The sequence below is a fragment of the Drosophila pseudoobscura genome, chromosome 2, assembly GCF_009870125.1.
Source record: "Drosophila pseudoobscura strain MV-25-SWS-2005 chromosome 2, UCI_Dpse_MV25, whole genome shotgun sequence".
Classification (NCBI taxonomy): domain Eukaryota; kingdom Metazoa; phylum Arthropoda; class Insecta; order Diptera; family Drosophilidae; genus Drosophila; species Drosophila pseudoobscura.
In genome coordinates this window covers 18365012-18374330 of record NC_046679.1, presented here as the reverse complement: position 1 = coordinate 18374330, position 9319 = coordinate 18365012, and the positions used below count along the sequence as shown (strand labels likewise).

At 38.0% G+C, this 9319-nt stretch overlaps 2 protein-coding genes across 2 annotated transcripts; one reads left to right on the top strand and one right to left on the bottom strand.

The window, feature by feature from the left end:
- Positions 1–272: 272 nt before the first annotated feature.
- Positions 273–1125, bottom strand: Saysd1 (SAYSVFN motif domain containing 1). Its single transcript, XM_001359060.4, has 2 exons — positions 950–1125; positions 273–817 (listed from the first exon to the last, which is right to left on the bottom strand). Exons 1-2 carry the CDS (start codon positions 1091–1093, stop codon positions 428–430), a joined length of 534 nt encoding a protein of 177 aa, XP_001359097.2. The 5' UTR covers positions 1094–1125; the 3' UTR covers positions 273–427.
- A 3060-nt stretch (positions 1126–4185) lies between these two features.
- LOC4802115 (synaptic vesicle glycoprotein 2B-like) lies at positions 4186–9254 on the top strand. The gene is made up of 10 exons (XM_001359059.5): positions 4186–4373; positions 5049–5207; positions 5285–5446; positions 5505–5667; positions 6722–6843; positions 7126–7537; positions 7687–7810; positions 7885–8168; positions 8262–8389; positions 8444–9254. Exons 2-10 carry the CDS (start codon positions 5135–5137, stop codon positions 8488–8490), a joined length of 1515 nt encoding a protein of 504 aa, XP_001359096.4. The 5' UTR covers positions 4186–4373; positions 5049–5134; the 3' UTR covers positions 8491–9254.
- The last annotated feature ends 65 nt before the right edge of the window (positions 9255–9319 follow it).

The following is a 9319-nucleotide window of genomic DNA, read 5'->3' as shown; positions in this document are numbered from 1 at the left end:
CACGACCCATTCTATATTAAAAAAAAACTTGAAAAGTGCAAGAGGTATATAAATGCACCTTTCACCGTATACAGCTTATCAGTAACTGAAACCGCAGCCTCTGAATCTATTCGAATGATCGCCAAAAAAGCTAGTTTTTCGGCATAGGGAAAGACGAATTTCTGCAGCCCACTCTTATTCCCCTATTTTGTCAACGATACTGCTCTAACAGCAAAAAAATTTCGTCGAAAGCTTATTTCACAAATGATAGAATCAAAGTGTAAAACCAAAAATGCATTGAGTCTATTCTATTGATCGGCAGTGTATGTACATGAATGAATTTGAAAGATTCAGAAAAATGTGGTACGTTAACTTTAAATTTTATAAGATTTTGAATACTCTATAATAGATATAAAAAAGCTTAAGCTCCATATACAAATAAATCATTTTATTTTACACTTCCCGAGCCATATCGAATTTCACGTTCAAATTGCTCTGCTTTCAGTGTACCGTCTATACTCTCAAAATTTTTGTTAAAAACACTGTATGCGCTAATTTCGTTTTGTTTTTTTGGGCCCGTTCGCGTATTAAAATAAATACCAAACAGTGCGGAAAACATAAGATAAACCAATCCAAACTTCAGTTCAATGGCTATTACATAGAGAGTTATCCAAAAAAGAAGATATACAGTCCAAAGAGTATACTTGAGTACGTTCCCCCCTGAATGGTCTTCGGTTTCGGGCATAATGCTGCTTTCTTCCACAAATTCGTTCGCACTGGAGGACAAAGAGCCATCGTGCGAGTTTTCTTCGAAAAGTTCGGGATGGTTTTTTGAAGGCTAAAAAAAATGTGTATGAAATTAACAGAAAATCTTACTTGAACGCAAATTTTATATTTCTCTGCATATGTACATATGTATGTATGTACGTATGCACTTTCATACGTATGCAATTTCACACGTAAACGGTACCTGTTGCAAATCGATTGTAGTTTCTTTAGGGGAACCAGTGCCAAACATTAAAAATCTGTAAAATTTATCTTTTAAATTTTCAATTGTTTTTTTCCTTCGCTTTTTAAGGCGATATTGTTTTAACTGTTCTTGAAAATCAGCCATTGTATTATAAATATACAAATTATGGTAATACTAATTCCGGTTAAAATACTAAAATACTTTTTACTTGTCCGTATTTTAGTATTTTAAGGGGGAATCAGTACTATAGTCTGTGCATACCGAGCACATCCCGAGGGAACGGTGGGATTATGGGACGTGAAACCCCGATTCACATTCCGTCAAAAAAGCAGCTGATGAGCATTAAATGAATAAATGTGGGTTTGAATTGTGAAATTTTCACAATTTTAATTTAGTAAATTGGCAATATTATTGACTCTACTAAAACAATCCATACAATAATTCCAAAACTGCTGTACCATTAAGCAAAGATAGAATGAAATTAATAGTATAGGAATAGGCAAATGTAAAAAGATGACTGAGCTTGATATAAATAACAAAAAGTTATCGATAATTGATGTACATGAAGTGATAAGCAGCAAGTACCGGAATCGCATTCCACGGCCGCATGCTCTGATCAACCCATGACGGTCTAGGAAAGGGTTCATTTTCAGGATAGAACTTGAACTTGACCTTGGCACGGACTCGTAGAGCTCTCTCCAGACTGCAGAATCGTTCGAGGAAGTCTTCGGCTGGGTTGAGTGCGAAATGGATCTTTACAGCACGCTGCTCTGAGGTCATAACGGGGGAATTACTAACTGGCAGATCTCGCTTGGAAGCTCATAGTCCCATCCCAGGTCCTGCAACTAGACTTCTTGCATGAAGATCTTGGAATGGACAATTAATGGGGCCATCCACCCCGCGGGGTCGAATAGCTTTCCAATCTGGGAATGAGCTGTTCGTTTGGTGTATGACGACTCAGGCGCTAACTGGGGAGGTAGAAAAAGAACTCGTATGAAATCGCTTTGCAGCGAATCCCGAAAGTTTAGCCGTGCTATCTTCGTCAATCTCCAGTAAATCATTGTGGAGAAGATGAGCACTCGGTATTCCTGCCAGAATAGCTTCTTGGTTTGAAGTCCATTTTCTCAGCAGAAAACCTGCAGAGCTAAGTGCAGCCTCGTGGATCGCTTGTCGAGACTCATCGGTAGAATCCGCTCCGACTAGGACATCGTCGACATACATGAATGATCGGATAATGTGAATTTCTTTCGGAAATCTGGACTGGACTTCGCCCAGTCCTCCCTTGGGAACGGAATGGGTTTGAGATTTCCCTTTGACTTGTCTGACGAGGGTATGCTCGCCCTGGAGTGGGCCTGAGCCTCCATGCCTGCATGGCCGTTCTCGGTCACCTCGAGAGACAGGTACCGCTCCGACAGGAACTTGTCCATATCGTGCCAGGTATGAATTTAGGACTTGTGTGTCACATATTGCTCCCAGAGCTCCAAAGTTGTCTTCGGCAACTTCGAGGAAATGAGGTACACTAACACTTCGTCAGCGAAAACTCTGTCTGTCGAGACCTCGGAAGGGTTGAGTGTCGTAACGCACTTGTGGACGGCCCTCTAAAGCTCTTTTAGCGCTGCTGCTGACTCGGTGCGGATTTGGGGCAGACTTTAAAGTATCTTCAGCTGGGCTTTGAGTATCAGCCTCTTGTTCTGGAAACGCTCACGGTGGGCGTTCCATGCGGACGCGTTTTTTTTATTGAGGTGGAGCAGATTTTTCTTGCCTCCAGTGACCAACCTTGGGTTCTCTATATATTTGGCAGTGAACAGATCTCGGAACGTGGGCCACTGCTGGTATTCCCGACTGAAAACTCCAGTGTCACCTGGAGGAAGGCGGCAACCACCGGAAGTCGGCACTTGAATGGCGAGCTGAGGCGTGTGAGGGACAGTCTGGGGCATTGCACATAGACCGCGTAGCAGTCATCGTACATCCTTGGACGTCAGCTACCCTCTCTGGATCCGCTTCCGATATCGTCCCCTCACAGGTCTCGAACTCCGCGTCCACTTTAGCCCACAGACTTCGGAGTTGATCTCGATGGACTTGGGAGAGCAAGCGGGTTGGTGTACCAGCATCTGGAGCGCTGAGCTTCTGGTCGAAGCGTGTCAGTCTGCTTGCAGCCAAGGCAAACTACGACCGTGCGGAACTGGCGGCCGATTGGGCCATAGTGCTAGGAACTCTTAAACTTCTTGCGATAATACTTCTCACCAGTGGGCATGTTTGGCTGATCGATTTGCGATAAGCGTAGTAGAGTCGCAAAGAAGGTGAGCGAACCGTGGATATGTGGTCTTGGTGGAATTCATTGCGGGTATCTATATTATAGAAATCGTACACCGTGGACGGAATATATAGATATAAAATATACATCAAAAAATTTCCAACCAAGAACAAACCAAAAATAATGAGGATGAGCAATAATATCGGGGCAAGAGGTACCACTATATGGAGTCGGATGCAAAACGACCGTTCAAAACAATATACCCTCAAAAGGCAGGGTAGCGCGAAAAATATTCTCCCACCAACACCAACGCAAGCCAGGTGGAGAAGCGAAAGCGAAAAGAAAAACGAAAAGAATGACGAAATTTAAACAACGGATAAAAACGGAGATGTTTTATATATGCAAGAATATGCTACTTTAAAAACAAAATGCGTACGTAAATAAAGATGTGCCGTACGTATGGATCGTGTTAGTTTATATATGTTAGTTATATACATATGTACGTGGACTGTGGATCGACTCCCTCTCCTCTATTACCGAAATTACTAATCCCAATAATCACTCTTCCTACGCCTCCTCAATCAGAAATCTTATTACCAAACACGTCCACAAGATCGTTCTAATCCTAGTAACATAGGTGTAAAACAAAAACAAAACAAAATCCTGGTACCAACATATGAGCAAACTCAATTTAACTAATCCTCCCCCACAAACAGTAGCCTAAATAAAATACACCAAGTCAACATAAATAGACTGAGACTTGGCCACACCAATCTCTCCAGTGACCACTAGTGGAGAGTGAAGTTTAAAAAAAGCTTCAGCAGGGTAACTAACTGCAATAAGACAGTCTTAGAGTAATTCTTGGTTTTGCATAATTTTTGAACGTTTAACTTTATTTAATTCGTAAGTTCGATTTCTTTAATCTATTATACTGAGATAGGGGCTTGAATTTTTCATTATATTTTTTAGTTTTTTCGTACGAACGTCATGGCATGTCATGGAATGTCATTGGAGATGGCCATATACAAGATTGACATTTGTACATTATGTACATACATACATATGTACTAAGTATACTAGAGGTCTGCATGAATGGCACAAAACGGGATTTGAATTAACAATGCGCATAATGAATTGAGTGAAGTCGATTGCTACGGCGCAAGAGTTTGAGTGAGTGTATGCTCTGATATGCACATACATACATATGTATGTATATATGTATAGAGATAGCTCAACACACAACACAAACGAAGCTGTGCGAATTTATTGAATTGAGTGAATTCATTCGAATGCATTCTATGTATTTTTCTCCTGTAGATTTAGGCAGCAATAGATTAAAGTATTGGTATAACATGTCAGCAATAGCTTTTCAATTGTTTTTTCTTCGGTATGTGTAAGGAAAAGAAGAACGAAAAGTCCTTGCAATAGAAGAGTACACATAATGCTCATGCAAAAATTCGGTTAATTAGAATGTCTTCGGCTATTCCGTGTAATTTACTTCGTTTTACTTAACCTTCTCTTCTAAGTCATACATCTGTATAAACTTCATTCATTGTGTGCGTCACACTTCTGTAACTATATTCAATTTGAAGGCATTCTATTGAAATTTACAGATGTCTAAATCCTATTGCCTAAGCTCTTCATTATGGGATGGGAAACATCTACATATATCTACATAAATTAAACGGATGATCCCAGAGCGAATGGTTGTTGTGGCTGACACCAAACTTCGTAATCTTAGGTGAACTTGATCTTGGTTTTTTCTGCTTTCTTCTGTTTAACAATTGAATGTGTTTATATTAAAATATTTTACTTTGATCTCAAAACGGGTTTGCCCCACTCAAGTTGCTCTTGACTTCAGACTACAATGCATAAAAGATGGTGTTGCAATTGCGCAATGACCAGTCAACAAGATTGCTTGGTATGCCACGATGCAAAACTCGTTGGAGAATAATTCCCAGGCTGTACATTTGTGGGACTATGACGTGATATTAGAGAAAATCGGTAAAGTATTCAGTTACGATTTGGCCCGACTTGTCACTTGGTTTGTAACTAGACTAAATTTTCGATTCCGTTCCCAGGTTATGGTAAAACTCAATGGATACTTTTAATCATTAGTGGGTTACTGACGATTACGTCTGTGGCTGCTCAACAATCCATGAGTATTATAGTAATCGCATCGCAATGTGAATTTAAATCAACTCAAGCTGAAAAAGGTCTGATAATGGCTTCGTGTGTTGCTGGTGAGTCGAAATAAAGTAGAATTTGCACACGTAAAGGAACATTTTTCTAAACATACAGGTTTGTTTTTCTCGACCTATATATGGGGATACATCAGCGACTACGTTGGGCGTCGGAAAGTGTTACTATGTGGTGTGTTCGCCAGCAATATATTACAATTCGTTCTTATGTTCGTTACAAACATTTGGATGTTTAATTTAATTAACTTACTTGTTGGTATAAGGTAAGTGCGAATTTAAACAAGGAACAAATTTAGTCGATACACCAACGATACCGTTAATACCGATAAGGGTTATAAAGGAATGCTCTTAAACTCAGGTTCTCAGGGAAACAAATGTAAATTCTGTGTTAATCGTTGCAGTTTCCGTTTTACCACTAATCATACAACTATATTCATACAACGAACATGTCGCACAGCGAACACAGAAAACTAACTCTTGGGGTCTTCGGCTCTGGCGTTCGTCTACCCCAGGGTCATCATCATGAGCCAGACCGCAAATGATCTGCTCATTGTATGCTCATTTCTTTTTTTAATGTTCTGTTGTTTTCTGTTGTGCCTATTTGCGTAGTATGTAATGTGATATTGCGGCCGCTAGAACCAAAATTTGAGAAAGGTTTTTGTTTGAGTTTTGAGCTTATTGATGAACATACCTGACCTCCAAAAATTGGGGTGTGGGACACTTTGGGAAATAAAATAAATATGTATACATGTATATTAATTAGGTTTAGTTAAGAAATTTCTCAGAAGCGTATCAATAAATTCAATTTTTCATGTTTAAAGTATTTGGGCCGGTCAAAAACAGCACCCGGGAAGTAACGGAAAATTGCTCATTTAAAACCAAGCCTCTCAATGTATTTTTTACTTAGTTTTAACACGTTTTAGAAAAAAAGAGGTAGGGTTAGCTTACCCTGGAAGGCACTCAGAGGTGCCACGCATAGGCCAGTATGAATCTCAGTTATCTAGCATTCCATCGGAGACATCGGAGACGCCTTCCTTAGCCAAAATGTCCGTCCAAATCAATAATATATTTTTTTTTTTAATTTAAAACTAAAATTTTGCTTTTGTACTAAAACTATAATTTATAAAAGAAATGTTAAAGCCCCAAATCTATGAGAAAAAGTCGGTTCAGCTGGAAGCGTAAAAATGCTGTTAAATAATCCATCAAATTCTCATAGAGTCTGTCTCCATTTACATTATACAATTTACATTTATTGGTCACATTTAATTAACATGGTTTAAAGCTATTTTTTGTTTGTTTAATGTCTCTTGCATATAGCATTGGTGGTGTGTCAGCTGCACTGTATGCCTATTTAAGTGAATTCAATACACCCAAACATCGAGCAGTTGCTATTAATTATTCCACAATGTTCGTCAGTGTGACTGCAATATATGTTCCAGGTAAGAATTACGAGAAAAAATGGATAGCTGATACTTTTTCAGATATTGCTAATTAGTTAATCTAAAAATAACCTTTTATATGTATGCTCTATGCTATATTATGTTCTCTAAGCGATTCCGCTGTGAAATCTTCAGCTAAGAGATGGGTCTGGTCTGTGAAAAGTTTCAGACAGATAGCTTAAAAAACTGTCAACTAGACTAGTTTGAGTTTATATGATACTTTTACCTACATCAACAATTTTTATATTTTATTATTTTGTCTAATTTGTCTTGGAACTTTAGTGACTGCTTGGATGGTACTGTCGGCTAACTGGTCGATCAGCATAGGCGATTTTGTTTTTCGGCCATGGCGTTTAATTATGTTGATAAGTCTTCTTCCCGGATTAATTGGCGGCTTGATACTATTACGCTTTCCAGAAAGCCCGAAGCTTTTATTATCACAAAATAAAATCAACGAGGCTATACAAGCTGTTGCTTGGATTTGTCAGTTTAATCGAGGCAAACCTATCCAGGACTTACTTAATTGTGACGACTTTATGCTCAAGTCGGAAGTTAACTCTGAGGAGAATTCGATGGATAATATCCCCAGTTGTATATTATCAAAAATTGCACGTGCAACCGTCCCTCTTTTTCATAAGCCACACGGATTCTACTTTATAATTAGCAATTTGGCAGTATTTGGGATGTTTTTCAGGTAAAGCGAAAATCGAAAATAACATTTGTAAACTAACCATCTATTGTACATCAATTTAATCAAGTAAAATATTAATAAGACATCTACTACATTATTAAAACATAAATAGTGCATGACCGTTCATTATTACGTACAATATTTCTTTGCAGCTCAAATGGTATGCAATTTTGGTTTCCAGAAATCGTAAACCGGTCATCTGAGGCCTTCAATGATTCATCTACCGTTTGCGAAATATTAAGCGAGTATGACACAAAAGCAGAAAATTCCACACTGGTACATATCCTTATTTTTCTCATTAAATTAAGGGAATTACCTTTTTTAAATTACATATTATCTTATAAATTTAGGCCTGCTCAGATCATATATCAAGCAAAACTTATATAGACAACATAATTGTTGGAGTCGCCTTTTTGATTGGATTTTCGATTCAAGGCACTCTGATTAACCCTTTGGGTCGTAAAAACGTACTACTAGTTGCGCTCATAATTGCAACGTTTTCTGGTTTTTGTCTGCACTTTTTTGGAAATCGTACGGCAGTACTAGTTTTGTTTTGCCTCTATATACTTCTGCCGGGACTTTCGATTTCCATCATGCTCGGTGCAATAGTTGATCTGGTCCCAACGCATCTACGGTAAACACCTCATTCTAATGTACATTTACCTTTACAAATACAACAAATCGAAAAGAATTTATGCATATTTTTAATGTATTTTACAAATTGCAGGGGAAAAGCTGTTAGCTTTTGCATGTCCTTAGGACGACTTGGAATTATCGCAGCTACAAACTTAATGGGACTTACATTACAGCCATACTGTAATATAACTTTTGCTATTTGTACTTTTGTTCTCTTTGGTAATTTATTTAAGAATGTATAGTATACACATATTAACAATGTCTTTATTTCAGTGTGTGTGATACTCGTTTATATCATACCAATACGGAGATCTGCTTAGTAAGGGACAGTACCGGAAAATGTACAATCTACATATATATACCACTAGTTCCATTTCACTTCTTTAAGTACTAATACTAACATACGTTTCCCTTTCCTTAGCTTTTGTAGCTCTAATTTTAATCGATCATTCCCTTACCTCAACATAACTTCAAATCAATTTTCCTCTATGAAGCAGTCGAGATACATATTTAGAGTTACATATTGCCAATTCTTTTAAATTCGATTCGGCTTTAAGAAGAAGATGATGTTTTTCAGAGCTGAGTTTAAATTCTTAGTAATAGCTTGAGAGTGATATACCAACATTGAAAATTCCCGTATTCTTCTGAATCCTGACAATCCAATGAATGCAGCTATCAATCGGTACAAAGAAATATGTGGCTTAATCTTACTTTCTGGAAAATATGAAGCTTTCAAATGTATCTTACCATTTGCTTCAGTTTTGCACGTTTAGCTTTGCAAGTTTAGCTTTAAAAGTTTGTTTTGAGGCCTGGATTCATCGCAGTCTCCTCAACAGTTGAAGATGTAACCCGATGAGTTCCGCAATTTCATTTAGCTTTCGACCGAAAATGTATAGAAGAAACGATAACCTTTCTGATTGGTAAAGATTTTCCAGGTTTCCCAGTTGACGCATTATTTGAGAATTTTACTAGAATTGGCACTGAACTTGCCAAGGTTTTCGATTTCACCCATTCGGATGACCATACGATAATAAACGAAGCAATATATCTTATGTATTTGTCCTTAGCTAAAACAAATGCTTATTAAAATAAGAAGCCTGGTTCAGCAGTATCGATAGATCTTCACTAATCCCTTTTCAGCAGTAAGCT